Here is a 16,459-nt window from a genome sequence, read left to right on the forward strand (position 1 = left end):
CAGATAAGTTCTATTCTTAACAGTATTACCCTGTCTGATCACATTTCCAAAGGACAGAGAAGTTGGAAAATCCATGTTACCTGCTAACCCCAAAAGAAGTTGGTTGGCTGGAATCATGTGTTAAATTTATTTGGTTGGCCAAAAAAAGTTAATTTGAATTTTCCAGATGACAGCACAGAAAAACCCAAATGAGCTTTTTAGCCAACCCAATAATATAGCAAAATATAAGAAAGACAAATATAATGTTCTTTTCTTAAGCTTAAAAACAAAAAAACAAAAAAAAACAAAAAACAAAACCAACTCTGTGCAGGTACAGGATGGCTTTGCAGAGTTCAGAGTAAAATCAAGTCTGGTTGACAGTAGTCTCCATGTGACCACTGATATGATATAACCCCTCTCCCAACAGTAAAGCTATCTGAGGTTTCACTGGTTAAAACGTATGATATGTCTAGAATGAGGAAGGGGGTTTTACTGTTGTTCCATCGCTCAGTCATGTCCGAGTCTCTGCGACCCCATAGACTGCAGCACGCAAGGCTTCCCTGTCCTTCACTGTCTCCTGCAGTTTGCTCAAACTCATGTCCATCAAGTCGGTGATGCCATCCAACCATCTCATCCTCTGTCGTCCCCTTCTCCTCCTGCCTTCAACCTTTCCTAATATCAGGGTCTTTTCCAAAGAGTCATCTCTTTGCATCAGATGGCCAAAGTATTGGAGCTTCAGCTTCAGCATCAGTCCTTCCAATGAGTATTCAGGGTTGATTTCCTTTAGGAAGTGTGTGATCATGTTTTATTCTACTTCTGCCATAAGTGAGTGCTACATTTTAGGAATTAAACAGAGAAAGTAAAGTACCCTGGGGGAATAATAGCCGTGATGTTGAGAGAACTTGAAACTGAGACTCCAAGGGAATAGTTCAATGAACTGAACCAGTTTTTCAAAAAGAGTTCCTGAAGACTCTCAGGTTGAAGAGGGATTGACTTCTCAGTTTCCTCAAAGTGTGTGTCTAGACCCCTTGAACTGAAATCATAAGGAGCCAAGTGTCAGCTCAGCAGACGGAAAAAGATCCACCAAGGTCAAGTGGGCTGCCTCAGAAGACAGTGTGTTTCTGTAGATAGAAAATGCTAGTGATGTCCTCAGAAAAGAAACTGTAAAAGGCCTCTGGGGATGATAAAATCAGCACTAGCGAACCCTTGTAAAGAGCCAGATAATAAATATTTTAGGCTTGTGGGCTATCCTATCGTTGTTACAGCCACTCAGCCCTGCCATTGTGGCACAGAATGAAAATATTAATGAAGCATGGCTGTGTTTTAATAAAACTTTATTTGCAAGAAAAAGTGACTGTGGACCTGATTTAGCCTGTGGGCCAGAGTTTGCCTACCTCTTCTCTAGAGGATTGATAAAATGACTTGATGCCAAGAAAAATATATTGAATAAAAAGCAGGAAGGAAGGTTTAGAAACAGACAAGTGAGAGTAATGAGACTGTTTTCAGGATAGTAATGGAGGTAGATATGGCAGCAGGTTTGCAGAAAAATATTCCTGGGATTTGCTAAGAGTGTCATTGCAGAGAAGGGCTGGTGTGGACTGGAAGTCTCTCCCTGCAAAGCAAGCAATGTAACCCATGCATTCAGGGCCACCTCATCTCATCCTGGGTCATGGATGGCTGTCTCATCCATCCATGGATGGCTGTCTCATCCATCTCAACCACAAAATCCTATTTGTGGTTTTCTACAGTGTTAGGATTTGGAACAGCTGAACATGGGAGGGTCCAGCTGAGCTTTGGGACCATGGGTCAGTTCTGCAGTGGAGGCAGCCTTCTCAGGCATGGAGGGCAGGGGGGGTCCTTTTCCTCCTTATCCACACACATCACATTTCACACTGTTCTGTGGGGGAAAGGTGGAGAGGAAAGACTCACACAGGTCATCTCTGAGAATGTCAACTGGGGCTGCAAATTGGGCTTTTTGAAAAATCTCTGTGGTCCACCTCAAATATGTATGTATCCCTTTGACTTTTAGAAAAAGCTCTTCAGAGTTTATTGGAATCTCTGACCTGTCCACCCTACACACCAACCCAGCACCTGGAGCGGGAGCAGGCCCTGGCCAAGGAATTCGCGGAAATTCTGCATTTCACCCTTCGATTCGATGAGCTGAAGGTTAGGCCATGTGCGCTTGGACAATTTAACAGATTCACACTGAGCACCTGCATGTCCAGGTGCTTTGCAGGGCTGTGGGGTGGGGAAAAAAGATGAGGGAAGTAGCTCCTTTCCCCAAGAGACATGTGATGTGGTAAGAATTCACACTCCTTGTGGTCAAAGTGATTTACGATGGTGGTTTGTATGTGGAAATTCAAAATCTGCCAAATACAACCAGAGAAAACATCTCAAGTGTCTGTTCCTCTTTGGAAGCAAGTGTGCTTTCCCTAAAATCTAGCCTAGGGTAAAAATAGGGTGCATTCTTAAATAATGAAGCTCTGAGTCTATTTTTAACCCAAAGTTGTTTTAACTCTTGGGTAACAAAGAGAAATCCTGGTATCTGTACAAAATATATTGCCTGGATTTTGGGTAAATAACCCCCCTCTGATGCTGAGAAATGACCTTCTTTCCTCTTTTCTGAACTTCAGATGAGGAACCCCGCTATTCAGAATGACTTCAGCTACTACAGAAGGACCATCAGTCGCAATCGCATCAACAACATGCATGTGAGTCCCTGGATCTCCTGGGTCGACAGCCCCAGGTTCCAGATCTCTTTTAATTTCTGCATCAGGAGGGGCACAGGGAGAAGACAGAGCCTTTGTGATTCATTTTCCAGAAGACACAATTTGAGCTGTTGACCGTCTCTTTATCAATCGCATCTTCTCATCTTCTTTTCATCAGCTAGACATTGAGAATGAAGTCAACAATGAGATGGCCAATCGAATGTCCCTGTTCTACGCAGAAGCCACGCCGATGCTGAAAACCCTCAGCAACGCCACCATGCACTTTGTCTCCGAAGTAAGTGATGTTGAGCAACAAAGTGCCTTCCGCCCAGTTGCCCATCAAAGCTGCTAACAGGCTAACACATTTGTGTCTCCCATTTAGAACAAAACCCTGCCAATAGAGAACACCACAGACTGCCTCAGTACGATGACAAGTGTTTGTAAAGTCATGCTGGAAACTCCGTAAGTTAAATCAGAGGTGTATCCATGTCAAGAATTCACGTATCTCTAACAGTGATGATGGTGGTGATGACCGCTTCTAACGTTTGGGTTAGCACGTCAACATTTCCTTATATATTAACTGAATTAATTTCATAAAGAACTCTGGCGATAGGTGTGTTATCCCCATCTTAAAGCTAAGGAAGACAAGGCTGAAATTGGTTAACTGACATCTTCCCAAAGATCGCGTGGCTTGTTAGATGGCAGAATCAAAACTTGAATCAAAGATGCAGGAGAAGTTGTATGCAGATCAAATGGTGGATTGAGTTAAATGACTGGGTATTGTTATAGGTATATTGGAGAAAAGATTTGAGAGACGATATAAGTATGCTGGAGAAAAGATTTGAGAGAATATTTGAAACCAAGAGTAGAACTGGTAAGACTATTATAAAAATGATAATGAAAATCTCTCTCTCAGGCATGTGGCAGTTTCTTTGTACTTAAATTAGTTGCTGGATTTTAAAAATGCTTGAGTTGTTGAGGTGAGGCAGTATAGTAATGAGGAAATCTTCACTCCAGTGTCAGGTTTCCCCTTATTCTACTTATTTTGTAGCCCCTTCTGTGCCCACTGACAAGTGGTCTGACCTTGGTTTCCTCACCTGATGAGATCCCCATAATGCCATCTACAAGGCAGAAAGTTTGGGAGTGCCAAGGCATCAAGAGTGCCTTCTAAAATGTGATGCTCTGTTCAAATGTAAGAGGGCATTCCTTCCAGATATTTAATTTATATTTAAGTTAATATTTATTCCAAGATGGAAATAATAATCATCATTGTGGAGCCAAGTCAGAATGAAGTTGATGTTAAGAAAGCCTCTAGAATTGGCCTGAATTATCTGAATCATCAATGCCCCTGTCAAGGTAAGGGAACAGAATTCAAGCTCCACAAATACTCTCAACCCAATGAATGGTGTGTAATCTCTTTTAGGTATCTTTGCCAATCTAATTCAATCTGCAGCCTGTATCTTAACAAAGGAAGTTACCCTGACTGGCGACGCAGTAGCTGCTCTATAGAAATGAGCTTGATTCGTTTTCTCCATAATGAAGCCATTATTCTCTATAATCTAGGACAGCCAGAGAGACCTGCTATAAAATATTCATGATTGATGGGTGGGGGGGTTTTATATGTGATGAGCTGGCTCGCTAAGGGCAGAAGAGAAGAGAATTTACTGCCCTCCAATTTACCTTGTTTTCACACTGGTTGGATAGATTCAAGGAGAATTATCATCGCCAGTTTCTTTAAGAGCTTATTAACCTGGTTCTTGCAGGTCTAGGATTGTTCTCAAGAGAGGATTGGAGGAGGCTAAACTAGCCAGTTGTGGAGCCAAAAACAAATGGATCTGTCACGGAAGTAACACCTCTGCCATTTCTCCTCTCTTCCAGGGAATACAGGAGTAGGTTTACCAGTGAAGAAACGCTGATGTTCTGCATGAGGGTCATGGTGGGGGTCATCATCCTGTACGACCACGTGCATCCCGTGGGAGCTTTCTGCAAGACATCCAAGATCGATGTAAGAACAGTTATGATAGGTGATTTCCCAGTAGGGGCTCGTGAATGTCGCCAAACAGACCTTGCTTCTCTCTCTCCCTCCCCTCCATCCACCCCCCACCAACTGCCCATGAGTGAGCTCTCCCTGTTGCAAATCCATCAAGGCATCTCTCCTTGTAGCAAAAAGTCCAGTCCTGTTCACGGGCATACAACAAATGCATCCAACCTCAAAGACACAGAAAGAGAATGGAGACGCTGATCCCCTCAGCTTGTAGAGGGGCTGAGGGGTGAGCAGTCACTTAGCTGCTAGCTGCCCTTCAGCTTTTCCACGTGCCATATACGTATTTACTTGTATATATGTATCTCAGCGTGAAAAGCATTAGGAGATAACTGGATTACAAGACACCATGGTCAAATCCCAAACAACGTTCCAACTTCCTGTCCCATTGCCCAGCAGAGAGCACCACCTGATTCTCATGCTTTTTCTTGTCCTTGGACTATGCTTGAGCCCTGCCCAGAGCGCCCGGCCTCTTCTCTGGTAGGGGGATTCCTTTAAGACACTCCTCACATGTCCCCTCATGTGGAGCACGCCTCCCGCACCCTGCATGGAGTAGAGCCTTGCTTCTCCTCCGGCCCCAGAGCGCCCGCCATTTTGGATTTTCTAACTCCTTCACAGACTCTGGTGCTTCCCTGGTAGCTCCACAATAAAGTATCTATCTGCCTGCAGTGCAGGAGACACAGGTTGATCCCCGGGTAGGGAAGATCCCCTGGAGAAGGAAATGGCAACCCATTCCAGTATACTTGCCTGGGAAATCCCATGGGCAGAGGAGCCTGGTGGGCTGTAGCCAATGGCGTCACAAAGAGTTGGGCACGACTTGGCAACTAAACAACAAACACAGATTCTGAGTTTGTGGACAAGAGCGGAGACCAGGATGTATACACCTGATGCCCACTCCATTGCCTAACAGTGTCTTTGGTCCATGGAGCATAGTGCTCATAAAATTTTTGCTGAGTGAATGAATAGGACTGGAAAACAAATGATGGTGGTGTGCAAGTGATTTCCTGTTGACTGTGAGATAAAGACACTCCTCTCAGCCCAGTGTTTGCCTGCAGCAGCACCCAGCAATGTATCCCTGTATTAATTTAAAACCTTTTAAGTACAGAATAGCACCTTTTGGTACTAACTTATTCTGAAACAGCTAAGTAGGGGTATGCACACTCTAGGCTCATTCATGCATAGACAGCAGCATCTTTGATGCTCTAGTTCTGTGCAGACAGAAGGTCCAGATGCCCAGAGGGGCTGTGAGTCTGAAGAGTGTAAGAAAATTTTTCAGTTTATAATACAATTCAGTTTACTCATGTTGAGGTTCTGGCTTCCTAGCATACATAGCTAGCCATAGTTCTCCATAGAGTTTTCCTTATTTTTAATATAATTATTTTTATTTCTCAAGAAAATAAATATTTATATAAAAATTTGGGGGAAATAAAGGAAATTAATATACAGAACTTTAAACATATCTGTGGTAACCTCACCATGGACATCATGTGTCATCAATATGTCACATATGTTTGTCCCTTCATTTTATATAGATGTTTGGGTGTCTGTGTGTATGTATTAATACTTAACAGATTAGCACCCTGCTATAATTGTTATTTAAAAACATTTAATTTGCATAACAGTATATTACAGAGTTTTTTCCATACCAATAAATATTTTACTGTATTCTTCGTGAGGCTTTAACATTTTTATGCTATAGATTGAGCATAAATAGCTCTATTAATAACCCATGAATATCATTTGAATATGGATTGAATTTATTACCTAGTACTCATAGGACATTCTCATTTACCACAGCCATTTGTTAACTTGTCAGAGAGTCAATAATTAAAAATACACTGAGTACCATTATGTCTTGTAGCCTTAACTTTTAAAAAAAGCTCGTCCTTGCTTGTCATTCACTGGCTCTTTCTGTGGAGGCTGTAAACATTATATGATGTTAGTTCTAACCCTCCCCATTCCTGATGAAGTCTGTTTGTTCAAGTTGGTCTTACTAAGAATGGCTTGCTTGTACTGAAGCTCACCCATGTCTCTAAGAAAGTTTCAGCTTTACAGAGCACAGTATGTATACTATATAATGGGTCATTTTTCTCTGATGACATAAAGGCTCTCCTTCCAGATACCAGTCTGCTTCGAAGTCAGCAGTTACAGGCACGGGGTTTATAAACCCTCAGGGTATCAGCATCAACTATGAAGAAGCAGATAATGAACTAGATCCTGTCCTTACAGAGAACGTGTTCTGGAGCCCAAAATGGAAGTACTGAGCTCTAGACACCCAGATGAGGGAGAAATTCCTTCTGTAGAGAGGCAGAGAAAGAGGGCGATGTTTCAGGTGGATCTGGGGAATCTTACCAAGTGGACGGAGAGAAGGAAGAGTACTCCGAGCAGAGGATTCATCCCAGCAGAGTCATGGCGGCCCAGAGGGTTGGTCATCATTTAGAGAACAGATCCTGTTTGTGGGTGTGAGGGATGCAGGCTGGAATGAGGTGGCATTTTCAACTGATTTCCTTAAAACTACATGGAGCGATCCAATACAGTATCACTCTTTAAGCCCGGTCCCCAGCCCACACCTCACCCAGAATCCCAGACCCCCACCTCCTCTGGACACATGAGGTATGGCCGGCCTCAAATCAAAGGTTCTCACTTTCACACAGACCTGCTCCTCCTCTTGGGCTCCTGTCTCAGGTATTTCACTTCCTTTCAACTCAGGGTCAAAGCCAAACCTGGGGTTTTTCCGCAGAACCAAGGAACAGTCTTCTTCGCTCTTCACCTTCACACCTCCTCAGACACCGAGTCCTGTGGCCTGGACCTCAGCGCGTCCTCTCATCTCGCCCTGATGCTCTGTGCCTACTGCCGCTCTCACAAGCTCACTCATGCTCTCCCTCACACCGTCACTCACGCCCTCACTCTCAGGGGCTCCCACCGGGCCTCCCATCTCCAGCTCTACTTCCTCAGATCCCTTGCAGTATTAACCACATTATTAGATCGTTGAACACCTATCAAGGGTATTTTCCACAGGTCAAGGCCTCAAGTCCTGAACATGTTGTTAAACGCACGTTGAATATGGTCCAGAATGCATCTCTGACTGTGTCTTTTTAGTCACAACCCAGGCTTTTATCAGCCTGAGATCGAACTAGAAATTCCCGTAGAGTATCCACCACACTTCTGCCTCTTTTCTAATCTGTATCCCCATTTCTCCGTGGGCACTTTTTACAAGAACACATATCAAAGGATGACAAGGAGCTGTTTGTCTCTCTTCTCCCACTGGGCTCTGAGCTCTCTTGGGAGAGGGACTGAATCTCTTCATCCTGTGCTTGTCCCCATCCTGCACCTGTGACAGGCATCTCTGATTGACCACGACATTCTTTTTGGATGAGGCTAAGCATACCCCCAAATGACTCTAAGCCCTGTGCTTCAGGCTGCCCCCATCAATCCAACAAGCTTTATCAAGTCTTTGGGGAAAAGCTTTCAACCTACAAAAACATTTTCTAAGTGACCATTGTAAGAGAGGTCCTTAGTACTGTTTACCCAATCAGTGCATGAATATCTGTGAGTTTAAAATGACTGACTGTATTCTTTCCAGAAGGATTCTTCCTTTGCCAAAAAAATTCCTGTATATGAGTAATATAATGTGATCTATTAAGATGTAGATTTAGCTTTCATGTATTTCCCAAATGATGAATAAATTATATTGCAAGGACACAAAAAGCTAAGAAACTTACCCGGTTTAGGAAGATGCTAAATAAAGAAGGATGGATGAAACCCAGGCATTCTGCCTCCATGTGCTTCGTATTCCTAACTGTTGTCCTTTACTGGCCCTCTCCTGGCCTGGGGAGGGAGACAAATTAACCTGAGCACTAAGATCTCTTAAGGTTCTCTGAGAAATGCCAGTGTACTATCAGGGATACAAATATGTGGTGGTTACTTCTACCTGGTGAAGGTAATGAGATCAGAAGAGGCTTCCTGGTGTTGGTGCGCTCCAGCTGAGTCCTAAAAAAGTTTTAAAGAGATTACCAGTCAAACAACTAAAGGAGGAAATGCATTCTGGGCAGAGGGTGGTGTAAAATGATCAGGTTTGCAGTTCATTTGGTCAGCCTCCCCTGAGCACAGACTAGAGAAGCTCTGCTCTTGGCTCTGGTGTCCAAGACAAGAAAATCAGTCTCAAGTCTTTGTCTCCAAAGGCCAGACACAGAAGATATTCAATTGTGGTATAATATGAAAACTGACAGAAGCTTCTAGAAACCCACAGAAGCAACTCACTGGCCCGACGGAGGAGGAAGGTTTATTGGTCATTTCAATATTTGCTTTCTATGAAGACAAACAATGTAGTATTATTACAGGCAGATATTGTTATGGACAGATACTATGATGGGCAGAATTGCTAAGGTATTAACCAAATCTTGTACTTTCTCTTCCTAGATGAAAGGCTGCATAAAGGTTTTGAAGGAACAGGCCCCGGACAGTGTGGAGGGGCTACTGAATGCCCTCAGGTGAGCTTCAACCCTGTGGGGTAGCAACCCTTCAGATCCACTGCTAATTTAGATGCTGCTAGGGTCCAAGGGCTAAAAACACCAAGCTTAACCTCTTACGTCTGTTAACACATGTTGAGGTCAGCCCCATTTTTATCATCCCCTTTTCACAGATGGAGGAAACTGAAATTTAGAGAAGTCAACTCACTTGGCAAAAGTTCTCACAGCAGATGGCTGAGCCAAGATTAAACCCTGGTCTGGGTGACCCTGCAGGTCAAAGACCAGATCCTGGCCACACTGCTTTGTGGTTGGTGGGGACTTGTCAGGAGAAGAAGCCTCCTGGGTCTCACTTCCCCCTCCACCCCTGCTCCCCAGACCTGGCTGCATATGAGAATTAGGTGGGTAGCTTTTGCCAACACTGATGCTTGGGTCCAACCCAGACCAGATTAATTTTAATCGCTGGGATAGGGGCTCAGGCATCCATTTTGGGTTTGTGGGTTTGTTCTGAAGGTCCCTGCATGAGGCATCTGTGGAGTTGCCAATACTGAGAACCCTGCTCCCATGTCTGGATGCCCTTGTATCTGGTCAATGCCCCTGACAGCTCCTCACTGCTCCTGAGCCATGCTAAAGCACCTGCTCTTCCCAAGGACACATGCACTTAATCCACTGCAGGGCAGGACTCTTATTTGTTTAGCTGTGACACATCTATATAGTTTGTTGAATCAGGCCAATTGGATTGCCATCTGGAAAAGTTTATGGCCCATGCTGTCTTAGTCATTGGTGATTTCCCTCTGTTCCTCTCAATACCATTCATGTAGTGAATGTTCAATAAGTGAAATGAAGCAATGATACTCTATGATGTACAACATGTATGTTTCATGTTCTCATTTAATCATCACAAGTCAGAATGGTAAGATCTATTATCCCCATCTAATAAAGGAAGAAACTCAGATGCACATGACATGAATAAATTATACACTGAGGCTGATCCTTTTTGGTGCAGCTGCTAAGTCACCATTCTTCAGAACAGATGTAGCATTAACCTAAGAGTCTTTCAAATTCTGTGGGTAAACCAAGGTTTTTTTCCATTGATGCCCATTTCATAGAAGGCAGACTTTCCACACTCACTAAGAAAACTTTTGGCTTCTGACTTTTTTTTTAAAGATTTTTTTGATGCAGACCATTTTAAGTCTTTGTTAAATTCATGACAATATTGCTTCTGTTTTATGTTTTGGTTTTTTGGCCATGAGTTGTGTGGGAATCTTGGCTCCCCGACCAGGGATCGAACCCACGCCCCTTGCACTGAAAGGTTAACCACTGGACCATCAGGGAAGTCCAATGTCATTCTGTTAAGCAAGGCTTGGAGACCAGGGCACTGTGGTAGACTGCAAGTTCCACTGAGTTCTTGGCATTTTGTGTCTCTTCTAGGCACTGTGATGGTCAGAGGGTACAGACTTTTGAGGCAGCCAGACCTGGATCCACATCAGAAACCACAAATTGTTCATAAATCATGCATTGTTGTATTTGTCATCTGGAATGGGTCATTTAACATCTCTAAATCTCAGTTTGCTCATCTGTAAAATGGAAGTAATAACCTATCCTGCAAAGAGTTAGTGTGAGTGTGAGTGAAATAAAAACTTCCACAGTGCTTGGAACACAGTCAAGATTTTACTACATGTTAATTCTCCTTTCCTTCCTTTTCATGACCAGTAAATGTGAAGATACACATTACACCACTTTTCTTTCCTATATGGGTCTGCCTTAGTGCCCCCTTGCGGTGGTAATGAGGATAAGCACTCTCACAAAAGGAGAAAACAGTAACTAGAGAGTTGGATATGTTGTTATGGTGACTGGGTGGTAAAGAATCCTCCTGCCAGTGCAGGAGATGTGGGTTCGATCCCTGGTGGAGGAAATGGCAACCCATTCCAGCATCCTTGCCCGGGGAAGCCCATGGACAGAGGAGCCTGTGAGCTATAGTCCATAGCGTGGCAAAAGAGTCACACATGACTTAGCAACTAAACAGCAGCAACAGTGTTGCTATATGCAAACCAAGCTTTTACAATCGGTGACTCAGGAGGTGTGCCAAGAGCCTGCACTCAAGCACGTGAAATCTGTCTCCCTGGAAAACGAGATTGCTTGTTTCTCCTTCATGTAATTATTTGATTAGGTAGAAGATCTATTTGTTTAATAACCAAAATATAAACTTCTTTGGAAGGAAGGATCGAATATTAAATCTGAGACTAAGTTGGACACTGAAGTGTGGCTCTTTGTGTAAAGAATGGATGCCAAGTTTGATTTCTAAATATCAGCTGTGCCTCTCAAGCCAAAGATGAGCTGACAACTCTGATCAAAGCTTTCTCAGAGCATACTGTTTGCACACTGTTTGCACACTGACTGCCGTCATTTTCTTTCCATCCAGGTTCACTACAAAGCACTTGAATGATGAATCGACTTCCAAACAGATTCGAGCGATGCTTCAGTAAAGCCTTGCTCAATGAAGAGGATCTTTGAACTGACCTCAGAAGATGTATATGTTTACATAATTTAATACAGATTGATGTTAATACTTGTGTATTTACATAACCGTTTCCTTCTTGTCACTGAAATATATGGACCTTCATTTGTATCCTGACTGACTCAACCCAGAGATCATAAATTGACTGGAGAGCCTTACCTTCGATGTCTAAAACAAAAACCCCTTCTCCAAAAGGCAGAATTTGGAGACGTTGATCTTTGCTACTGGAGTTCCTTACGCCTGTAACAATCAGAACTTCCCAACAGTTTGTGGTCATGTTTTAATTCTAGATTAAATTGATCTCTCTGGGAAGTATAGTTAGAGAAACACAAAGAGTTTGATTTCCTGGGTCAGCCCAGCTACAAGAAACACAACTGTTATCCTGACAGAGAGACAGGGGGAACCCCAGAAAAGAAAAATTCCAGTGGAGATATAAGCCCCAGTGTCTGGAATTCAGCACACCCCCTCTCTTTCCTCAGAAGGCACAGCACCCATCAACTTTTCTGTTTGCACCTATTTTATTTCTCAGCATTCTCTCTTCCTATTTTGATTTATACCCTGTAACATTCCCTTTCCATTTTTCAAGAGGAAAAAATCAGCATGTTTGCATCAGTTTGTGGAGGAGAAAGGAGAATAGAAAGATGCACTCTTGTGGCTGGGCTGGTGACTGTCGTGGAAGTGGGGACAGGTGGGGAAGAAGGGCATCCAAGCAACAGTGGCAGTCATCTCTCTGCTTCAACCCTCTGTCTCCAGGACCAGGGAAGTGGAGCTCTGGCTAAAATTGTGGGTGAGGTTGCTAATGTTCCAGTTGTCTGTGGAGTGCTGGGCACACAACTCCTCCTAATAGGAGCCATGGCCTCTGGGGACCATTCATGTGGCAGCAAAGATCTAGCTAGAACTTAACTAGTTATCAGAAAGCTTGGGGACTTTAGAGAGGAGATTTTTATTTTCTGATTACCTGATATTTAAAAGACAGCTCCTCCAGGACCTAACTGCCAGCTTGTTACAATGTATAAACTCGGGCCTGAGTACTGGGATTAAATGGTAGACTTGTTGATTCAGAGTGAACTTGGAAAATTCACTTAAATTCTCTGTGTCTCACTTTCCTCATCTATAAAATGGGCAAATAAAATAGATAACCTCCAATACTCCTATAAGACCATGAGCCAATAAGAAGACTGACTCTCTCATCCTTCCTTTGTAAATAGAATCCGGTAAGCATCACCCCACCTTGCCTTGATGATTAGCGATGTGACAAGGGTTATCTGTCTGCAGATCAGAGGTTAGAGTGCAATCTTGGAAATCTTCTATTTATTCTGGTCTCCAGTGAGGATGAAGTCAAACAGCATCACCCCTCTGTACTACTAGAACCCAGGATGCCTCATTGCTGATTCCATGTCCTTTTCTTTTCACCACGTGGCCTATGCATACATACTATAGGGTGATATTGGACACTTTTAAATATTCAACCTGGCCTGTATAATTGCTTGCCTATTTCTGATGGAAGCAGAGAGTTACCCAGGGAATGATAATGCCAGAAGTTGGGTTTGGTATATCAGGGTTTGATGACATTGTCCCAAGGAATGAGCTGTCACACCATTACTTTCTGGATTTTGGTAGCCAGGTGGCAGTCCCTTGAGTCCTCTAAGAATAGGAGAGACATATTTAGGTTTTATTTTTAACAAATCCATTCAGTGGCAGAACGGATTCCCTGGTCTATATCTAAATGTCAGTCAGTCAACAAAGAGAGGAAAAGCCCTTTTCCTTGGAGCTTTTCAAGCTGAACAAGTACAGCTGGTTGGATGAGGGTTCTGTCGTCATAACAGAAATGCACTAAATGGCTTTCAAAGACCTTTCCGAACCTAGGGATTCTAAAACCCTAGAGGAAGCCAGAAGTTGGGATAACACTGGGCGAACAAATTCATTAGATACTCAGCTTCTTTTACTTGGAAGCCACATGTTGTCTTTGGGCAACAACTGTCAAGACTAGAAATGTAGAAGTACTCAATATTTATTGTCATAGGGTCTATTTTCCTCCCATATCAGAGAAAGGACTTGGAGAGTAAATGGTTGAGCACATTTATAGTTTTTAATTCGACTTTCTCTCAAGTGGGACCAAACATATGGGGTGAGGAGCTGCCGGCCTGCCCCAATTTAGCCAGGCCACCTTGTTTCAAAGCCAAGATTCACCAGAACATGGATTCTCAAAAGCCCAGGGCCTGAACTATTGCCTCCGGTTAGCAGCAGGACAGGTTAACTGAATGTCTGTGATCACTAACAGGTGGTGGGCCATGGGTCCACTCCAGAGCTATAGTGGGAGACAGATTCTTTTAACAGGCTGTCCTTCAGGTGTCCTTGAACAATCACATTTTTGTATGCTGCATGCACGTGTGTCCAGGACCCAGGAGCTGTTCAGGGGAAAGTGCTAGCCACGGTATCCATGTCAATGTTAGCTATATTTCATATTTGAGGTCTCATAATTTTCAAATAAAAGTGTACCCCATTACTCAGATATTTATTTTTGGGCAAGTGACAAGGTGAAAATGACATTTCTTAGATGCACTGCTACTTTGGCATTATAATTTTGTTCTCGGAAACGTTTTATGTGCCACTAGACATTAGTTTAAAAAGAAAGTGACCATGTTTTAAATTGTGGTGACCCATTGGAGCTGGAGTTTTAATTAAGAACCAGAAAGAAACTCCTGGATACTATCCTTTAACTATTAGTTAATACCATGCTTCATTGGTGTTTGCTCCTAGTCACCACCATTGTATCAAGATATTAATGGTAAACTGAGGTTTTTAATACATTATCACATTTAAGTAACAATAATTTCATGCTTCTTCAAAAGAAAAATGAAGCTTACTCAGTCTTGGGATCTAACTGTGCAGTAGACATCAGAGACTTTTCATTCAATCTTGTATCCCAGACAGCTACAAATTTTTGTAGATGTTAATAATAAACATTGGAATTTTGTCTTAAAGAAACAAAAACTTTGGAACCCAATTTTCCCTCTACATCTATAAAGGCTGTTGCATACACAAAGCTGTTTAAAAATTGTCATATGTTGTTTGCTGAAGTCATTGTAATTTTTTTGCCTGCTTTGCCTCTTTTTGTACAGAAGTTTTGAGTGTGAAATGAAAATTAAAGTTTGGTACATATATTTAAAAATACACTTCTTTTATATGATGTTCAAGGTTGAGTGGGTAATAAGCACACAGTCATGAATACTTGCTGTGCTAAGTGTTAGTCGCTCAGTGTGGCCGACTCTTCGCAACCCATGGACTATAGACCACCAGGCTCCTCTGTCCATGGAATTCTCCAGGCAAGAATACTGGAGTGGGTAGCATTCCCTTCTCCAGGGGCAAACCCAGGTGTCCTGCATTGCAGGTAGATTCTTTACCATATGAGACACCAGGGAAGCTCTGGATGCTTGCTGCACATAAATATTTGCTAAATGTCTGCTCTGGGGATCAGGAAATCACACCAATTGCCTTCGCCTCTCTAAGCCTCCATTTCTTCATATACCCAAAGTCTGAAACATCCAAAATGAACTCCTCTTGGTACCAGCTGTATTTATGCACTTCAACAAAGACTCCCATTATTTAAAAAGACATAAACTACAGAGATGCATGACGTATCTAGAGATGCATGAGACCTACTTATTCAAGGATGCTAAGAAGTAAAAGAGCATTTATTTGCTCTTGTATTTTTTCTCTTCAGTGCAGTAGCACTTTCTTGGGTTGGCAAATTAACAATAACCTATTCCATAAAAGCATATTTTTCAGGCAATTTAAACTCTAAAGCAACTCTCCTAATGATTAAACACTGAAACTTTTCTAGAGCACTACTTTTAATCCCTGAACCTCTTAAGCTGATCACCTAAGACCTAATTGTATGTGTTTTCAATGGGTCAGAGTCCCCAAGAGAGACTTTCCATGAGTCTATATGCAAAACACAAAGGGAAATGAATAAGAATAATTTTTCTGTAAATTGACACACAGACAAATTATAATGGACAAAAGCTGGAAAGAAGCAAAAAGAAAGGGGCCTTTGTGAGAGAAGAAAGGGAGAGAGAGACCCTAATTAAATAAATGCTGAGAGTCAAAAGACATGAAAAAAAAAATGAGTAAGCATATGTGTGATTGTCAAAGGGAACACAACTGGTAAGGAATTGCACATGCTTCATACCAGCCAGAAATTTGGTTGTTAATCAGAGTTCTCCTGGAAGGATGGTAAAGGAGAGCTCAGCTGATATTTTCCTAAAACCTAGTGAATATTTCGGAGAAGGCAATGGCACCCCACTCCAGTACTTTTGCCTAGAAAATCCCATGGAAGGAGGAGCCTGGTGGGCTGCAGTCCATGGGGTCGCTAGAGTCAGACATGACTGAGTGACTTCACTTTCACTTTTCATGCATTGGAGAAGGAAATGGCAACCCGCTCCAGTGTTCTTGCCTGGAGAATCCCAGGGACGGGGGAAGCCTGGTGGGCTACCGTCTGTGGGGTCGCACAGAGTCGGACACGACTGAAGCGACTTAGCAGCAGCAGCAGCAGTGAATATTTGCAATCAGTAGTCTATACCTGATTTTGTACTTTGAGTTACCAGTTATCAGTTGTTCAGTCGCTGAGTCGTGTCCAACTGTGCAGCCCCATGGACTGCAGTATTCCAGGCTTCCCCGTCCTTCACTATCTCTTAGAGTTTGCTCAAATTTATGCCCATTGAGTCAGTGATGCCATCCAACCATC

General features: G+C 42.8%; 1 protein-coding gene across 6 annotated transcripts in view; it reads left to right on the top strand.

Annotated features, from left to right (window-relative positions):
* CYRIA (CYFIP related Rac1 interactor A) overlaps window positions 1–14,884 on the top strand; it is a 102,536-nt gene extending 87,652 nt beyond the window's left edge. For 5 of the 6 annotated variants that reach the window (XM_070799106.1, XM_070799110.1, XM_070799109.1 and 2 more), the window contains exons 6-12: window positions 2,009–2,145; window positions 2,613–2,690; window positions 2,866–2,982; window positions 3,070–3,149; window positions 4,566–4,692; window positions 9,148–9,218; window positions 10,626–11,610. In XM_070799106.1, the coding sequence (XP_070655207.1) occupies window positions 2,009–2,145; window positions 2,613–2,690; window positions 2,866–2,982; window positions 3,070–3,149; window positions 4,566–4,692; window positions 9,148–9,218; window positions 10,626–10,704 (689 nt within the window). In that variant the 3' untranslated portion in view covers window positions 10,705–11,610. The other variant, XM_019970672.2, reaches the window with a different exon arrangement.
* Window positions 14,885–16,459: the final 1,575 nt, after the last annotated feature.

The sequence above is a fragment of the Bos indicus genome, chromosome 11, assembly GCF_029378745.1.
Source record: "Bos indicus isolate NIAB-ARS_2022 breed Sahiwal x Tharparkar chromosome 11, NIAB-ARS_B.indTharparkar_mat_pri_1.0, whole genome shotgun sequence".
In the NCBI taxonomy this organism is placed as follows: Eukaryota; Metazoa; Chordata; class Mammalia; order Artiodactyla; family Bovidae; genus Bos; species Bos indicus.